Source organism: Brassica napus, chromosome C2 (genome assembly GCF_020379485.1).
Source record: "Brassica napus cultivar Da-Ae chromosome C2, Da-Ae, whole genome shotgun sequence".
In the NCBI taxonomy this organism is placed as follows: domain Eukaryota; kingdom Viridiplantae; phylum Streptophyta; class Magnoliopsida; order Brassicales; family Brassicaceae; genus Brassica; species Brassica napus.
In genome coordinates this window covers 1,324,346-1,341,458 of record NC_063445.1, presented here as the reverse complement: position 1 = coordinate 1,341,458, position 17,113 = coordinate 1,324,346, and the positions used below count along the sequence as shown (strand labels likewise).

General features: G+C 38.4%; 5 protein-coding genes and 1 pseudogene across 5 annotated transcripts; 3 read left to right on the top strand and 3 right to left on the bottom strand.

Annotated features, from left to right (window-relative positions):
• The first annotated feature begins 2,066 nt into the window (after positions 1-2,066).
• Positions 2,067-3,603, top strand: LOC106396314 (transcription factor SRM1-like). The gene is made up of 2 exons (XM_013836668.3): positions 2,067-2,829; positions 2,904-3,603. Exons 1-2 carry the CDS (start codon positions 2,465-2,467, stop codon positions 3,373-3,375), a joined length of 837 nt encoding a protein of 278 aa, XP_013692122.1. The 5' UTR covers positions 2,067-2,464; the 3' UTR covers positions 3,376-3,603.
• A 111-nt stretch (positions 3,604-3,714) lies between these two features.
• LOC106396315 lies at positions 3,715-5,061 on the bottom strand (annotated as a pseudogene).
• A 188-nt stretch (positions 5,062-5,249) lies between these two features.
• Positions 5,250-8,339, bottom strand: LOC106396312 (uncharacterized protein At5g08430-like). Its single transcript, XM_013836665.2, has 7 exons — positions 7,357-8,339; positions 7,170-7,270; positions 6,917-6,976; positions 6,720-6,770; positions 6,473-6,543; positions 6,067-6,386; positions 5,250-5,943 (listed from the first exon to the last, which is right to left on the bottom strand). Exons 1-7 carry the CDS (start codon positions 7,976-7,978, stop codon positions 5,447-5,449), a joined length of 1,722 nt encoding a protein of 573 aa, XP_013692119.1. The 5' UTR covers positions 7,979-8,339; the 3' UTR covers positions 5,250-5,446.
• Positions 8,340-8,773: 434 nt separating this feature from the next.
• On the bottom strand, positions 8,774-11,172 carry LOC106396313 (KRR1 small subunit processome component homolog). The gene is made up of 11 exons (XM_013836667.3): positions 10,829-11,172; positions 10,639-10,749; positions 10,445-10,513; positions 10,202-10,258; positions 10,011-10,049; positions 9,832-9,936; positions 9,657-9,739; positions 9,485-9,566; positions 9,256-9,399; positions 9,073-9,150; positions 8,774-8,971 (listed from the first exon to the last, which is right to left on the bottom strand). The coding sequence occupies exons 1-11, from the start codon at positions 11,111-11,113 to the stop codon at positions 8,894-8,896; spliced, it is 1,131 nt and encodes a 376-aa protein (XP_013692121.1). The 5' UTR covers positions 11,114-11,172; the 3' UTR covers positions 8,774-8,893.
• Positions 11,173-11,914: 742 nt separating this feature from the next.
• On the top strand, positions 11,915-14,591 carry LOC106390779 (lipoyl synthase, chloroplastic-like). The gene is made up of 7 exons (XM_013831313.3): positions 11,915-12,487; positions 12,570-12,733; positions 13,286-13,376; positions 13,495-13,652; positions 13,815-13,986; positions 14,084-14,194; positions 14,298-14,591. Exons 1-7 carry the CDS (start codon positions 12,083-12,085, stop codon positions 14,373-14,375), a joined length of 1,179 nt encoding a protein of 392 aa, XP_013686767.1. The 5' UTR covers positions 11,915-12,082; the 3' UTR covers positions 14,376-14,591.
• A 341-nt stretch (positions 14,592-14,932) lies between these two features.
• On the top strand, positions 14,933-16,757 carry LOC106390937. The gene is made up of 8 exons (XM_013831493.3): positions 14,933-15,247; positions 15,488-15,575; positions 15,661-15,746; positions 15,824-15,902; positions 15,995-16,054; positions 16,138-16,259; positions 16,345-16,416; positions 16,514-16,757. Exons 1-8 carry the CDS (start codon positions 15,006-15,008, stop codon positions 16,614-16,616), a joined length of 852 nt encoding a protein of 283 aa, XP_013686947.1. The 5' UTR covers positions 14,933-15,005; the 3' UTR covers positions 16,617-16,757.
• The last annotated feature ends 356 nt before the right edge of the window (positions 16,758-17,113 follow it).

Genomic DNA, 17,113 nt, shown 5'->3' with positions numbered 1-17,113 from the left:
TAATCTGAACCAAACAGTTATCTCGAGTTGGTCGTTGTCAGGTGACTGTCCAAGCTAACTACAACGCGGTCTATTAGAGGTGAGTATGTGAATGAGCGTTTGAATCTAGAGAAGGCGAGGAGAGAAGCCTATGCGGCTGGTCTCTTGGGGTAGAAAGAATGCTTGTGGCTCTGGTTATGACTTCGATGTTTATATCCACTTCGGCGCTGGTGCGTACATTGATATGCTTACAAGCATGAGAGCTGTGGGCAGTGCACTCCTTGTAGGGAAGGGATGGGTTGGCTTTGGATGATCATGGAGAGGATGAAAGTTGGGAATGCGAAGCTGGAAGAGATTGATATGGTACAGGAGGTGACTAAGCAGATCGAAGGATATACGATTTGTGCGTTGGGGGATGCGGCTGCGTGGCCTGTGCAAGGTTTGATAAGACATTTTAGGCCGGAGCTTGAGAGAAGGATTAGGGAACGTGCTGAAAGAGAGTTGATGCAGGTTGCTGCTTAGAAGCCCTTGTTAAGACAGGTTTGCATCTTTAGTTTCTGGTGTGCAAACTTAGAAGCAAAGATCTAGTTGATTTTGGTAGTTCATAGTCTTATGCTGTTTTTTTTTTTGTGCAGGGAAGTTACTATTATTCTCCATGGAAATAAAAAATCTGAAGAACGCTAATAGAGTTTTGCGGATGCAAAACTACTTCTGAAATGGAAGAAGGCAATTAATGTATTTGTGTTAAATGTTTAATGTAAAACTTGATTCAAGTTGTATCAGAAAGAGCTCTTCCTCTTGTTTCTTCATTGTTTGCTTGTTTACTTATGGCAACTATGTGGGAGCAACCAGAACGAGTCAGCTTTGGTGGTAAAGGGGTTGCGGCTGTAACTTCCGCCACCCGGGTTCGATTCGTGCTGGGAGGGACTATTTACATTGTTTGGGTTCCCGGCAAAGAGGTGAAAACACCTTTTTTTTTACCAAAAAAAAAAAAAAAAAACTATGTGGGAGCACATTTTGGGAACAATCAAACAAAACCTTTTTCATGTTTGAAATAAAGGAGTGCTCCTTTTTGAAAATTTAAATAGTTCATTGCATTCCAAATAAATAGATGCAGTTGTGAATAAATATCTGTTAGGGTGTGAATAAATAACTATCCATAGTTAACTTGTATAATTGTGATTAGACGTAATAGCTAGAATCTAAATCTAATGTGTAACTTTTACATTTCAAACCAGTAGTTACCCACCACCTAGAAAATTCGAGAAAGGGAAAGAGATATAAAATGGTAAGAGACCTGTGAATAGATGGGAGAAGTAGGGAAGGGGGACCGTTCTGATCGGATCTTTTTTTTCTTGGGTGGATAAGACGTCAACATCTTCCCCTATCTTCTTTGTCCCCTTTTCAATTTCTTTCCTAATCTAATAACACCACCAGATCTCCAAAAGTTGAAAAAAAATTATATATGTCAAGTGAACTACACTCTTCACTTGATAAAATCTAATATTTAATTTACATTATGTTCGTCTTAACGATCTTCCAGTACAAAATAATTGATATAATCTTGGTCAAAAGATAATTACTTGTATATTATAGAGATATCATTTGGTGAAGACAAACCAGTATGAATTTTGGTCTAGTGGTCCAATAAAGACCCATTAAAGATTTTACTGGTTGGCCCATGTAAAATTAAAAAGAACCCAAAATAATTTACATTAATTAATGCAAAAAATACATAAATAAATTTAAAAGAGAGAAAACAAATTAAATAAAAGTATTTTATTTTCAGCATGAAGATTGCATTAAGAAGGTTCAGAAGAAAGTTTCTTCAGATTTTAATTCTATGTATTGCAATATTTTATTTTATTTTAAATTTGTATTTAGTTGTATTTTTATTTTATTACTTTTTTTTTTAATTTTATTACTTTACGTGTAATGTTACTTTGTATATAAAAATAATAGTTGTTATAAAAAAATTAATTAAAAGTAGAAAAACAGCAGAGCAGAGCAGTGAAAACTGTAGCTATCAATGGTGTTATAGTTATCATCACTGTTCCTTTAACAATGTTTTGACCTATCTCCTTCTCTCCATCAACTTGTCGCAATCCCTAATAATCTTCTCTTTCATTTCAAAGTTTCAATCTTTTTATACTTCTTCGTCGTGAACTCCTCTCTCTCTCTTTCTATCTCTTCGCTGCTTTGTTCTTAGTTCTCCAGTAGAGTACCGCAAAGATATAATCTTGTAGAGTTTATCCTCCTTGTTTTTAGGGAATTTGATTCTGTAGATTTAGAGATTCCCTTTTCGATATAAAACCCTCCGAGATTCTCTCTCGCTGATTAGAGTTCTCTGTTGATAATCTGAGTAGTTGCTGGTTTGTGGAAGCGCTAAAGGTCCAAACTTTGCAGAGATTCTGATTGGAATCTAGGATTTTAGAGAGGGGTTAGTGTTTATTCAATCGAATTTTTTGGTGGGTTTGATTGGAAAATGACTGTGGAGGAAGTTAGTGACGGGTCTGTGTGGAGTAGGGAAGATGATATAGCCTTTGAGAGAGCTATTGCTAGTTATACAGATGAATCTGATGAGAAGTGGGAGAAGATTGCTGCTGATGTTCCTGGGAAAAGCGTTGAGCAGATTAAAGAACACTACGAGGTTTTAGTTGAGGATGTTAGTAGGATTGAATCAGGATGTGTGCCACTTCCTGCTTATAATTCTCCTCAAGGAGGATCTGGTGATGGTGATGATGAAGGAGGGAGCACTAAGAAAGGAGGAAACAGTCATGTGGGCGAGTCTAAAGCAAAGTCAGATCAAGAACGGCGAAAGGGTATTGCCTGGACCGAGGATGAGCACAGGTGTGAATGTGATCTTTGTTTATTTGAGGATGCTAATCTGTTTGCTGCATACTAATAATTGTCTGTGTTTGCAGGTTGTTTCTTCTTGGTTTGGATAAGTATGGTAAAGGAGATTGGCGTAGCATTTCTCGCAACTTTGTGGTGACAAGAACACCGACACAAGTCGCTAGCCACGCTCAAAAGTACTTCATTCGTCTGAACTCGATGAACAAAGAGAGGAGACGAACAAGCATTCATGACATCACTAGTGTTGGTGACGCTGATGTCTCAACGCCACAAGGACCTATCACTGGTCAGAACAACAACAACGGTTCTGCTGCTGTTGTTGTTGCTGGAGGAGGAAACAAATCAGCCAAGCAAGGTGTCTCACAACCACCACCGGGACCTCCTGTGTATGGAACACCAAGCATAGGTCAGCCAGTAGTTGGAACACCTGTGAGCCTCCCAACTCCACCTCACATGGCTTTTGCTGCTCCAGTCCCTGGCTCAGTGGTTCCTCAGATGCCGTACACCACAATGCCGCGTACACCAACGGCTCATAGGTAACGTCTGAGAAATACGTTTTAGGTGTAAGAAAGATGTGTAAAGGACATATTCAAGCTTTGTTCCTTGAGTGAATTTTTTTTTTCTTTTACTTTAGTTTTCTGGTGGATTTTTTCTAATAAGATATTAAGATCATGTGGTTTAGTTTTCAGTCTGTAGAAGCAAAAACAAATAAACTTTCTTTTTGTACTTGGAACACAATAAAAGCCTATGTGCCTAGATTTGAATCAAGATGCAAAGCTACTACATCTTTATATGGTTTTAACTTTTGGGAAACTCTGTTGTGTAATGTTCCGGTTTGGCATTGTATACTATACGCTGCAAAGCTAGATCATAAAGGTCTACACAAAGAACAAAACATTGCAGAAATGTTACAGAGAGTGAACAGTTTTTTCTCTTTGAATGATACTGCTGTGAAAATGTTACATGTACATGATCTTTTGAGGTAGTAGGAAGAGAACAAGCTTTATGATTAATCTATTGAATCTATGGTCCGCCACTCGAGTTTGGAGATGTCAAAGGAAACAAAGTAAGCAACTCTGGCTCTGTATACCCTGGTTTAGACCTTGGTGATGGATGTAAGTAAAAGCGTCTTTCCTTAATAGCTTTCTCCTCTTGGCCGATGTCTGCTTTATCCCCTTCTATCAAGGACAAGTCAGAGAACAATGAAGAAGGGGTGCTGCCCACTGGACTTGTTAAAAGGTTGGTAATACCAGATTTAGATGATGGTGTAGTACCAATGGGTTTAAAGCTCAAAGGAGGTTTGACTATTTCAAGCTTTGGCCTCATACATTGCCTTCTCTCGTGGAGCTTAGAAGTTGGCTTCTTCTTTTGCGTGCCGGGTTTATCACTGTTGCTTCTGGTACTGCAGCAGCATTGCTGTTCTCTGAAGGACTTGTTAAGCGCTGCACGATTTCTCTGAAAGTGTTGGTGTCAGTTTGGACAAATGTAGTAACCGGCTTGCAGGTTGTAAAGTTTTGAATTCCTTTGTTATTCATATGTTGTGACTAAACAGGCTTTGGTTTTTACTCCTGTTTCCTTTTGGCCTCTGACCTGTGACAAAAAGAAGAGGCGGTCGTGTACTCAAACCTGACTTGTTGTATACTCAAAAATCTATATCAAAGTTTGGTGCTGTTACTAATTAATTGTAGGAATGAAAATGATGATAGGGTTTGTAATGTCGTAAACCTGTTTTGTTTTATCATCTTTATGGTGGTTAACTTGTTCATATGATGAGAGAACTTGTTAATCTATGAATCCCTACAAGAATGACATGAAATGATTTTTAACAAGGTACCAAAGACATACCTGAAGAACAAGCTGAGGCAGCAAGTGAAGGCAAATGCAGGTTTCAGAACCCAAATGAAGAAACTTAAAACAGAAGAAGAGAACAAAAGAGATAGAGAGAGAACTCAAAGAAGGTATATAGACTGCTGTTGTTAGTCTAATGGTCACAGGCTCACAGCTCAAAACTTGTTCATGTACCTTAAAAGAGCAGAGGAATAACAGGAGAGTAATATGGAGGAAAGAGGAAGACTTTTTTACCCCTTCATAACCGTGTTTTTTGGGTTTGTGTCACTTGTTAATTTGTTTGGTCAAACATCAGAATGACAAATGTGACGGGTTATGTTTCCATCTTGCCGTGAAGGAATGGATAAAGGAAGAAAATGCATGCAGTTTCTGAAAGACGTCACGTCACAGCAAACTTTCTCCCCAACTATCTAAAACCAAACAACCGTTTTTTTTTGTTTTAAATGGGATGTCTCTGTTTGAATGTGTGATGAGATACTTAACTATATTCTGCAAAAGGAATCAGTTCCTAAGTTTAACAGTCATTGACAGCAAGATTCACTAATCACTATAGATATAGACAAGACTCTGCAGAATAATATGGTTTGATAAAACAGCAATCTGTTCATCTCATGGACTCTTTAACTTTAAGGTCATAAAAATGCTACTATGGTTTTTCTTTTATTTGCAGTTTACTTAAATGGAGAACCAAAACCTATTGCAATCTTAAGACAAATAAAGATCAATGAATCTAGTCTTCACTCTCTTCAGGTACTTCCATTAGCTAAAAAACTCCACGAAGAACATCGGTTAGCAAAACTGCAGAGCTCACGCTCTGTCCTGTCATCCAAACCTTGAAGCCTTTGTAGAAGTACTCTGCGTCGTTCCAAGCTTTGAGTTCTGTGAGAGAGAAAGGTCCTTGTATATCACCTTGAGGATCTTTGTATAGCCAGCTTGCCTTCTCTCTATCATATGGTGTGCGCCTGTCCCTTTTCCTTTTCTTTTCAGATAGGCAAGCGGAGGGAGGAGGAGAGCTCAGAACCTGAACATGTTCAACTGTAGGGTCTAGAGTCTCTCCATCACCACAGTTCTCGTCTTCATCACCATCGCTAAGCTCTATTATCTCTGATGGATTCAGTTGAGCTTGAGATCCGTTGTTATGATTTAATACTGGTGTGCTTGACTGAAGCTGAGAAACGTCAGGCTCTTTAGTTGGCGTTTCTTCTTCTCCGGTGATGCCATTTGCTGTCTGCTCTACATCTCTATGAAGAGATTCATCACCTGTAATTGAGAAGATGCAAATCTTTAGAAGATCCTTACATCAATTCCTCTACCAAAACCAGCATAGCCATGGCAAGATGCAAACACACTGAAACAAGAACGCTACACATTGTTATGACGCACCTGCAGAAGCAGTCCATGTTGGCAAGTCCACCGCATGAGACGTGATTCCCGGAGTTGTGATGGTGTTTGACATCAGAAAACCATTATTACACTGCTGATCGTCTCCACCAAAGAGGTTGCGGACTTCTGGGGTTTCTTGGATGCTTGATATTGGAGATTCGCTCAATCGTTGTTCGTTGTCACAACTCTTATGAGCCTCAGGGGACGCTTCAGGGTTTGGTACAAGTTCCTCTCCAATAACTTCCGGAAGTTCACGGAGTAGCCGGGACTGTTCTTCTGGAGTCTGAAGAAGCTCCCTCTTTTCCAGATACTCAGACAGCGTAACAACTCATGAAATCAAGAAAAACAATTCACAGACGTTTCAGATCTCACTATCCTAATGATATTTATTCGTAAAAAAGGATATTCTCTTCGCCATCCCTTCTCAGTGGCTTGAGCAATACGCTTTTGTAACGATGCCAGTTCTCTTCCAAGCCACTAATAAGTTCAGTCACCACAAGAGTTGAGTCAGTCAAAGAAATAGAACCACATGAGTATTTTTCAGCTAGAAACACAGTTAAAGCTTGATCAATGTCATCACTAAAGTCATGCTCAAGAGCTGAGGTAAATAGGCGATACAGAAATGAAGCAGGAGAGGAAGTTAGCATGCATACGTGTTTTGTCTGATCTTCATGTAAACTTCGAGCCTTTTCTTCCATCTCCACCTAGCCAAAAGTTCAAATGAATTTTGATTAAAAAGCCACAAAAAAAGAAGTCTTAAAACTCCATAAGCAGAAAAAGGTGAGCTAGTTGTTGGAATAGGTGACAAATAAGTGCTTATCTTTAATCCAGAGATAGAAAACAAACTTACAATTGTGGGCTGCTTAAGAGAACCGTTCTTTATTCTCTGATGCAAATCTTCACATTCCTCCTACAAAATATTTACATAAAAGCTAATGAATGATACACCATAAACTATAAGGCTAGAATAGACACTAGTCAAACAAATTTAATAATGAAAATAGAAACCCAGTGGCTGGCTGTCAAAGCACACAGGTACCTGATTTATCAATCAACTGGAAGCACAAAACTTGAGAAATGAACAAAATTTCTAAGTAAATTACCTTGGAGAAATCATCATCAGATAGCATAGAGATAGAAACGTCTTTTACACAATTAGTAACCTGAAGAAGAAAACCATCAGTCCCAGGCTCCTTCTTCACGCCTAGATAACAGACAAAAAAACAAAACGTACAAAGAGAGCTCAGCTTTCTACTGCAGACCAGATATATAGACTTTCAGAAACATTACCTGTGACCTGAACAAGCTGATAAGGATTCTTCTGAAGATAATCATTAGGGTCAGACCTAATCCTCACAAAACTCCCCAACACTTTACCCTCAAAGGCCTCCTGAGACTTCTCGACCAGCTCCTGAACCAAACTCTTCCTCAAGTAGACCATCTTAACATTCTCACTCACCATCTTCGCAAAAATACCTCTAGGCTTCTTCTCAACAACCTTCCTTATCTTAACCACCTTCTCCGAACGGCTCACAATCTGCGCCTCATCCTCGTACAGATAATCAAAATCCGCATCATCCTGATTCTCCTCGTAATGCTTCTCCAGTAGATCATAGACCTTGATCCTCAGTATCGTCTTAGCCCCGAAAAGCGACATCAGCCTATGGTCACACGCGACTTTCTTCTTGTTTGAGGAATCTATGAGACCGTTCTCAGCAATGTACCTTGAGATAGCCTCGCTAACCTCGAATCTAGAGATCTTGGTGGTTGTGTCTTTGCCGAGAGAGTGAAGAAACTCGATGAGTTGTCTTGAACCCCATCCTATGAACTCGAAACGCTTAGCTCTAGCTTTCCTTTTCCTTGAGCTAGTCAAGTGGCTAGTGCCCTCTTCAACCCAAGTCATGTCTCCCATTTTACACACCTCTCTTCTACCAAAACGTTCTCTCACTCAAAACTACTCTATTCGTTTAAAGTCTAAACCTTTACAAGGAGGGTGAAGCAGTAACTGATTCTTATTACCAGAAAACTAAGCAAAACTCGTGTCTTGCCGTAGAAATTATCACTTGACAAGTGTCGGAAAATTCAAAATTGGAGAGATGGAGAGAGAGAGAGAGGATAAGACCGCAACGAATCGTCGGGAAAAGCACAAAAATTTCGGCGGGGGAAGACGATCGGCGAGAGCTCAGATTCTCCGGCGGCGACTTTTTTAATCCGAGAATCGCTACGACGCAAATCAATCCTCTCTCACTTTCTATTTGTGAAGCTAACAGAAAGTAGAAAGTAAGAATATAAGAAACAAAAATATAAAATATTTATCTTTAACTAAATATAAGCGACAAAATTATTTTATAATTATTTTTTAATATGTGCAGGTGATTTCGAAATGCAAAACACACTCACTATAGAGTGGAAAATAGTTGTATATATTTATTTTTGAAAAAATATTTTTCCATTGTTATCAATTTAAAAAAATTATATAAAACTGTATAAGGGATGAAATAAGGAAAATACAAATATTAAAAGAGAAAAGGGACAAATCAAGAAAGTAAATATTGAGAAAGTGAGTGATAACTTTTACTTTTCCACTAATCTTAAATATACACAAGAATATTATTTAGATGATTTTGTTTAAGCTTGCAGATGATATACATTTTAATTTATACACCAATGATAAGCTTGCTGGTGTTTAAATATATATGAGAAACTATTTAGTGGCTCCATAATAATTAAGATTGAACTTGTTTATATAGTTTTGAACAAATCAATATTTTAAAATTTTGAAACAAAAAGGATTTAAGATTAATCTTCAGTAACTTAAGATTTATCTTCATGCAACAGCAATATACTCCTCTGCATTCACTTTCTCTTGTGTCTTCTTCTGCTTCTTCAACTCATTTGTCTTGCTCTGAAACCAAAACCATAGATAATCAACAACAAACAAACAACTAACTCAGTGCCAATTCTCCTCGATTTGAACAGAGCCACAAGATTTAAAGACTTCATTACCTTTAAGGATTGTGTTAACTCGGTTATATCTTTCTTGCTCTCCTCAGATTTGTTTAAGTTGTTGTTCTGGGTAGGTTCCTGCAATTCAAAGTACAATGAGTAGTGTTAGAAAACTTCTAGTAGAGAAAGAGAGAGAGACTCGGTTTTGATATTGTGACAACAAAAAGGCAAGAAGAGAGAGACCTCAGGTGGGAGGAACGAGGCATCTCTCTTTCTTTTCTTCTCTGCACTCTTCTCCGACTGTTTCTCTTGCTTCTCCTGCCACTTCTTATCTGCCTTCTTTTGGTCATTCATGAAGTATTCCCCAGACTCCAACTGCTTATCAACCTGGAAAAAATCATACAACAAGGTCAACGGATTTGCAGGAAAAAAAGAATAATCAAAAGCTGAAACTAGAAGCAAGTTTTCTTGCCTTGCTAGGCGTCTGTTCAGGAGGTAATGTTGTATATGGCTTCTTCTCCTTGCTTTTGGGCTTGATTTGCTGAACATTCTTCCTGAGGAATCAAATTTGAAATAGATAGATGAGTTACTGAGAATGTCACCCGATTCAATAGCCATAAATTAGAAAGAAAGAAGGCCCGTACTTCCTGAAAGTAGGAAGAAACCTAGCCCAGCTTTCAGTTGCAAGCGCTGGATCCTTTGCCAGTTCCTTTCTCATCATGAGATTCTGCATAACCAAGTGCGGAAGCATATAAACCAATTAGACATAGGCTCGAAACACAAAGAACCACCAGTAACAGAGAAATACTTCATACACACCTTTATCTGATATACCGGATGAATCTCATTACGTAGGCACTCTTCCACAACTCTTCGAACTTGTTTTAGACCTTTAAAAGAACCCATTGCGGCTACAGTACTTCCCTGTTAGACGCAGATAAACCCCAAGGAATCAAGAAGATATGTGAGACATTTGCAAAAGAAACACACACAATTACCTGAATTAGAATGTAACAGTCTAATAATATTTCCATCGCCTGCAAGAAACCAAAATCATTAAAAGCCCCAAAGCAAAAAAACAGAAGTTTGCATAAGTATACAATAGTATCACACTACTAGCATCACTATGACTATAAATGACCATCTCTAAAGATTAATCATAGGACTTAAAACCAGATAGACAACAAACCTTCAAGGTAGAAGAATTAGGACCCAGAAGCCGCTGCCTTCTTTTGACAAATCTTGCCTGAAAAGATAAGTCTATATTAAGAACCGTTGACAATGCATGACAGATACTTACTGAAACTAAACTTATTCACCACGTTATCGACTACTCTATGCCTATACTAGAAGTAGTGGCCAGAGTAAAAAGGTGGTACTGATTGTCCTTAGATACATCAAAATGAAAGCTTAACTATGAATGACTTAGTACCTTGTTCCGAACCAAGTTCCCAATCTTGATGATATCACATTGCACTTCATCTTCCAGAATCTTGATCGCCTGTAATCATCAAAGAAGCATAAAACTCAAATATCAGAAAGTTAAAGACTTTCAACGTTTCCCTAAACAGAGTCAAGTTACATCCTTTTCACCACCAAGATGAAGTGTGGCACAAGTAAAAATACCTGAGGAGCAGGAACACTTCTGGAAAGAAGCTTAATCAAATCCCTAGCTTTAACAACGATATAAGGATCTCTCGTCTTCCTCGTCGTCGAAACAGTCATAGACCCTTCAACCTACCAATCCCAATCACCAGATTAAAAACCCTAAACCCTAGAAAAAACCCCCAAATCAACGTTTAACTAATTAATTCACCAGGTTGAGTTTGCAAGCGACGCCGTATTGCTTGAGAGCTGATTCGATCCTGGGCCAAGAGTCCTGAAGATACTTCTCTCTGTACTTAGGAAAGAGAGTGGAGAATGTGCTGACTTCGAGCATGCCGGTGGGGTTCCACGCCGGATCGAACTTCTCGATTGTCCATCGGTCGATGTTTGGGTCGTCGTCCCACGGCTTCGGCTTGTCGTGATTGCCTCTGTACCTGACTTTTTTGTCTAGATTCTGGTTCTCTTGCTGAAGCTTCTCCTCCGCCACCTCCGCCATTGAATTGGAACACTCTTAGAGACGGCGGGCGAAGGTTTGGTTTATATTAGGTTTAGGGTTTATCACCTCTTTAAATCCTTGGAAGACAAAATGAATTAAATTGATCCGATGTTAAACCGGACCAAACTAAACCGGAGTGGTTGAATCGAAACTGGTCGTTGGGAGAGATCTCGATTTGCTAGATGAAATAAGGGTGGGTGTTCAGATATCTATTTGGTTCAGTTCAGTTTATTCGAATTAATGATTTTTGAAGTTAAAAAAATTAGTACCTTTCGGATATTTATTAATTCGGTTCAGTTCAAATATTTGCAAGTTCGATTCATATTCAGTTAAAGTTCGAATAACCCATCTAAATTATTTAAAAGATTTTAAAATTCATGTATTTTAATTTTCTAATATCTAAAAATATAAATAATATATTACATATAAATTTGAATAATATCTGCCAAAACAGCCAAACGTAACATAAAATTGGTTTGAGTTGCATATTTTGATATATAATCAATAGACATTTCAATGTATTTTTTGGTGTTTTGCATTTGTTTAGCTATTTTAACATTTACTTTTGACTATTTATATATATTTTTCTATTTTTAGATATTTATATATATTAAATTTAAAAATAATTAATATATTGACGTATGTAAATCTATTTTAGATACATACTTTGGTTCGGGTCAGATTCGGTTATTATTCTTAAGATATTTCGAACACGTTCGAATATTTAACCAATTTTGGTTCGGACTTGGTACTACTTTTTCGAACCGAATTCGGTTCGGTTCTTCGGATTCGAGTATTTTAGCCAGCTCTAATAAATTAATCTGATGTTTAACCGGACAAAATTAAATCGAACCAACATAAACCGGAGTAGTTGAATCGAAACTGGTTATTGGCGGAGATCTCGAAGTTGCTAGATGAACTAGAGTCTCTACCTTCTTCTCCATTTCGCCCACAATCTCTGAAACAAAAATGATTCATCACTGCTCCATAACGAAACCTGCTTTCTCAGTCTCGATCTCGACCCGCAAGCAACTTCGTTCCACCAGCTTCTTCAATTTCGGCATCCGATGCGGATCCGGGGATGTATCGTCGCCGTCGTCGAAGCGGACCAATGCGGTGTCGTTGTCGTCGGAGAAGGATGATTCGTCATTGAAGAAGAATCTGATGGAGTCTGGAGTGAGAAAGAGCGAATCTTACCCAGGAGGGATGCCAAAGATGGGTCCTTTCACGGGGAGAGATCCGAATGCGAAGAAGCCTGAGTGGTTGAGACAAAAGGCGCCACAGGGGGAGAGGTTTCAGGAGGTGAAGGAGTCGTTGACTCGTCTCAAGCTCAACACTGTTTGTGAGGAAGCTCAGTGTCCTAATATAGGCGAGGTGTGTTGAAAAGAAAAAAAAGTTAGTTTTTTTTTTTAATATTGTTTAGGATTTTGAAAGTAGATAGCTTTTTGATGTGCAGTGTTGGAATGGAGGTGGGGATGGTATAGCAACTGCGACCATCATGGTTCTTGGTGATACTTGTACACGTGGCTGTAGGTTTTGTGCGGTTAAAACGAGTAGAAACCCTGCTCCTCCTGATCCAATGGAACCGGAGAACACTGCCAAGGCCATAACTAGCTGGGGGTGAGTTGATTTTATTTGATTTTTCCAATCTTAGCAATGTGCTTATGTTCTTATTTTAGCTTCTTTCGTGTTCTTTGGGAAGATCTTTATGAAATTTGACACGTGATAATATTTCTCCCAGTTTTGAGGAGAATCTTAGTGTCATGAACAATACTTCACATAGCTTTATCGTTAATTTTGGTAGAATAAATGAAGAGGGTGATATGATCACATTAGCTAATGACCTGTTAGTGAGAAACTGGTGATGAGAAAGCTGTTACGTGAGGGAAAGAAGAAGAGTATAAATAGAGATGATTCTAATTGAGAGAGTTAGTTAGTTGGTTGGTGTCACTTGTGGCTTGGCTTGCTTCTCTCTGAGAGCAAGATAGCTTTCTCTTGTAACGCCTCTGTTCTTGATAAGAAAGTGACATTGTTCTTATCAGAGGGGTGAAAATTAGAAAATGGTGTTGTAGTCTTTTTTTTTGCGTAGTGATATTAGGTTATTGAAGCCTTATATATTTCTGGGAATCAGTGTAGTATGATATGCTTTCTTGGCTTTTTCTTTGTTTGCAGTGTAGACTACATAGTTATTACCAGCGTAGACCGTGACGATCTGCCTGATGGTGGAAGTGGACATTTTGCACAGACTGTTAAAGCTATGAAGGTCAGTCTAATTGTTTACGCTCTGTCCCATGATCTCTTAAGAATACAGTTTTGCCCATTTCTTGAATTCTTGTGTCAAGAGTGTTTATGAAATTCAAATTTTGTTCTCATTTCTGTAGAGACTTAAACCGGATATAATGATAGAGTGTTTAACTTCTGATTTCCGCGGAGACCTGGAGGCTGTGGACTCTCTTGTACACTCGGGGCTGGATGTTTTTGCCCACAATATAGAGACTGTGAAAAGGCTCCAGCGACTTGTGAGGGATCCCAGGGCTGGGTTAGTGTCGTTTTCTTGTTCTTCATCGTTTTTTTCTATATGCTTTGCACAATGGTTATGGCATAAATTGATTTTATTTTATTAGACAATTAATTACTTACTGAATGAATCTACAAACATTTTCAGCATCTCTAATTGTACTAAATGTTCCTCTGAATGCAGATATGAGCAGAGCATGTCGGTTTTGAAACACGCAAAGATCAGCAAACCGGGAATGATCACAAAGACTTCCATAATGCTTGGTCTTGGAGAAACAGACGAAGAGTTGAAAGTAGCAATGGCTGACTTAAGAGCTATAGATGTTGACATCCTAACACTTGGTCAATATCTACAGGTAAAAGACTTTTCAGATATCATTCGCAAGAATCCTATTTCCAACACAGAAAGATCCCAAGAACATCAGCCGACCTTTTCTTTGTTGTACAATGCAGCCAACTCCACTGCATTTGACAGTGAAAGAGTATGTGACGCCTGAGAAGTTTGATTTCTGGAAAACATACGGAGAATCAATCGGATTTCGCTATGTAGCAAGTGGCCCACTGGTAAAACCACACGAACAAACTCTTACTTTGAATATCTCAAAGTCAAAATAGCTGAGAGCTCTCTGATTGTTTGATTTGGATTAAATATGATATACTTGTGCAGGTGAGATCTTCATACAGAGCAGGAGAGCTTTTTGTCAAGACAATGGTGAAAGAAAGCTACGCTAAATCCATGTCTTAGTTGGCTATTATAAAGCCGAGGCCCGATACTCAACACAAAGCCTATGTAGTTGACTTCTTTCAAATGACTCTTATGCTGCAAATCTTTGTTGTAGTTTAAGACACAAGCTGAATGAAAAGGAACTACTTCAGATGTTTGTCTTGTTTCACAGATAATCAACTATGGGAGAACCAAAATCGATTTTTGATTTCACTCTATAAATGGGTTTAGTAGTAAGGCTTATTCTTCACAATCTCATGAGAGGCATGAGTGTGAATCTTTTAAGCAATTGGTTCTTGTAATGATTCTGTGAGTCTTTGTAGGTCATTCTGGATATTTGATTATATGATGTGGGGTTTAAAGAACCAGTAAGAGGTTCAGTTCGGTTAAGCTTCGGTTTACGTTTCATCATATAGAGCAAACTGTTACATACGGTCTCGATTTCGATTTTGGATTAGTTTGGTTTAATATTTTAACGGTTTTTTCAGTTATAAGTTATGGTCCGCTTGTCGCGGTTCTCGGTTTAATTTTGATTGATTAAGTCATGATAAACCGGACTGGACCGGTGGATGTGTGTGAAAATGGCAAAAACTTTATACTCAACCTTGAGCTACACTCAGAAACGCGAACACATCGAAGAAGGAAGCAGAAATGTACAAAACTCATCTCTTATCCCTCTCCTCATGCACACTTAATCTAAACATGAGACAACCATTGTCTCTCCACAAGCGCAATCTTCCCTCTCTGTTCTCTGTTTCCGCTACTTCCGACAACATTTCTGCTGACAAGAAAGGGTCTGGAACGACGGCGAGAGGAAGGAGGTTGCTCAAGGTCAGAGAAGAGAAGAGAAAACGCGACTACGACCGTCTCCACGGTTACCCATCTTGGGCAAAGTACTTCCTTCTTTTTGCACTCCAAGTGTTTGTGTTATTGCCTGTGTTGAGATAATATTAGAGCCGGTTAACTTGAATCAGTTTCCTTTCGCTGGTTCATTTTAATTTAATTGTAAATCGGTTTAGTTCGGTTTAGTCCATTTTGATTAATGAAAATATCTTCCCTTTTCATAACAAACTCATGAATCGTAATAGATAAAGAGTGAATCTTTTACTGAAAGTATTCACCTTTAAATGCAGGGTACTGGAGAGTGCTTGTAAAGATGATGAAGAGCTTCGAGCTGTTCTTGGTGATAGCATAGGCAACCCTGAGCTCATGAGAAAGAAGGTTGTTGATGGGTTTCTTTCTCCTTTACGACGCTTTGTGTTTTTGTTTTCTATCGAATGTGAAGTTGGGAAACATGTTTGTTCAGGTTGAAGAAAGGGTAAGGAAGAAGGGAAAAGACTTTCAGAAGCAGAAGAGTGGCTCTGTGCTTTCTTTCAAAGTCAGCTTCAGAGAGTGAGTATCTCTTCTTTTTTTTCCTTCCATTGCCTCAGAAGAATATGGTACCAATGTTCTTGTATTGATATCTGCAGTTTCAATCCTGTTGACTCCTTCATATGGTTTGAGCTCTATGGACCGCCTTCAGATCGAGATGTTGATCTTATTGGAAGTGTAAGAACTAGTTCTTGCTATTGCAAAACGCACTCTGGTAGCTCAATGCTTCTCTTATTGGCTATAATAGTGAAAATTGAGTTTGTTAACAGGTTATACAGGCCTGGTATGTTATGGGACGATTGGGCGCTTTCAATACATCTAATTTGCAGGTTTGTTCATCATCCTCTCTGTTACTTCTCCTTATGTATTACTGGTCACGCTTTCGTCTGAATGATATAGACTATGATTGCAGCTAGCAAACTCATCAATGGAATATGATCCTCTCTACGACGCAGAGAAGGGCTTCAAAGTGATGCCTTCATCCTTCCATGACATCAGCGACGTTGAATTTCAGGACAACTGGGGTCGTGTGTGGTAATAAAACCTTTTCAGACAGATCAGTTCTTTTCCAAAGAATCTCCTTATCATCTGTGTACTTAGTATAAAGTTTAACTGGCAGGGTTGATCTTGGTACTTCTGATATCTTCGCCCTTGATGTGCTTCTCAACTCTTTGACAGTTGTGAGTTCAGAGTAAGTAACACTTGAACTTGTTTATGTTTTATCCTCTTTGATTGTTTCCTTATGTTTGCAGATAGCTTTAATTATTGTTTTAATATGAAAATTGCAGGTACTTGGGTATTCAACAAGTAGTATTTGGTGGGAAACGAATGGGAGACTGGGAAGAGGGAATGACAAATCCGGATTTTGGTTACAAGTACTTCAAGATCTGATGAATCTTCTGAAAACAGTTTTGTTATATATAGTCTCTTCTTTTGTGCTCTTGAGAACATAACTAAACAATGTTAATGAAAGGATTAAGCTAGATCAATACAACAGCCTAAATGAAAAGAATGGAATCGGGGATAATCGAATATCCAGTCTTGTGTGATTAAACTCAGAGATTAATAATAGGTAACTTAATGTCATGGTTAATCAAAAAGATAATAAACCCAAATTTTTGTGCTAACAAGAAGAGAAAAGGAGTGGACCATGCAAACGATCTAAGAAGAAATGATGCTTGCTTAATGAATGCAATCGTTGAAAAATGAGAGAGTGATTGTATAGTATAGGAGAGTCATGAAGTCACAGTGGATTCTCTCTTTCTGTGAGGCAGGTTTCTTGTAAATCAGGTTTCATTTATTTTTGGGAAATTGAAATAATCTTTTTACCAAACTAAACACTAATGTAAAAAAAAGGTGAAAATACATAGAGCTTTTCAAACTAATGA

What these genes read in the sequence shown, in the direction of transcription:
- LOC106396314 (XM_013836668.3), top strand. Translation starts at nt 2,465, where the DNA reads ATGACTGTGGAGGAAGTTAGTGACGGGTCTGTGTGGAGTAGGGAAGAT. An exon ending in TGGACCGAGGATGAGCACAG is followed by an intron (nt 2,830 to 2,903) that starts GTGTGAATGTGA and finishes CTGTGTTTGCAG; the next exon opens with GTTGTTTCTTCTTGGTTTGG.
- LOC106390937 (XM_013831493.3), top strand. Translation starts at nt 15,006, where the DNA reads ATGTACAAAACTCATCTCTTATCCCTCTCCTCATGCACACTTAATCTA. An exon ending in ATGTTGATCTTATTGGAAGT is followed by an intron (nt 15,903 to 15,994) that starts GTAAGAACTAGT and finishes GTTTGTTAACAG; the next exon opens with GTTATACAGGCCTGGTATGT. An exon ending in TCAATACATCTAATTTGCAG is followed by an intron (nt 16,055 to 16,137) that starts GTTTGTTCATCA and finishes CTATGATTGCAG; the next exon opens with CTAGCAAACTCATCAATGGA.
- LOC106396312 (XM_013836665.2), bottom strand. Translation starts at nt 7,978, where the DNA reads ATGGGAGACATGACTTGGGTTGAAGAGGGCACTAGCCACTTGACTAGC. An exon ending in GAGAAGGGATGGCGAAGAGA is followed by an intron (nt 6,387 to 6,472) that starts ATATCCTTTTTT and finishes ATGAGTTGTTAC; the next exon opens with GCTGTCTGAGTATCTGGAAA. An exon ending in AACATGGACTGCTTCTGCAG is followed by an intron (nt 5,944 to 6,066) that starts GTGCGTCATAAC and finishes TCTCAATTACAG; the next exon opens with GTGATGAATCTCTTCATAGA.
- LOC106396313 (XM_013836667.3), bottom strand. Translation starts at nt 11,113, where the DNA reads ATGGCGGAGGTGGCGGAGGAGAAGCTTCAGCAAGAGAACCAGAATCTA. An exon ending in GGAACTTGGTTCGGAACAAG is followed by an intron (nt 10,259 to 10,444) that starts GTACTAAGTCAT and finishes TTATCTTTTCAG; the next exon opens with GCAAGATTTGTCAAAAGAAG. An exon ending in ATCCGGTATATCAGATAAAG is followed by an intron (nt 9,740 to 9,831) that starts GTGTGTATGAAG and finishes TTGGTTATGCAG; the next exon opens with AATCTCATGATGAGAAAGGA.
- LOC106390779 (XM_013831313.3), top strand. Translation starts at nt 12,083, where the DNA reads ATGATTCATCACTGCTCCATAACGAAACCTGCTTTCTCAGTCTCGATC. An exon ending in AGTGTCCTAATATAGGCGAG is followed by an intron (nt 12,488 to 12,569) that starts GTGTGTTGAAAA and finishes TTTGATGTGCAG; the next exon opens with TGTTGGAATGGAGGTGGGGA. An exon ending in CACTTGGTCAATATCTACAG is followed by an intron (nt 13,987 to 14,083) that starts GTAAAAGACTTT and finishes TGTACAATGCAG; the next exon opens with CCAACTCCACTGCATTTGAC.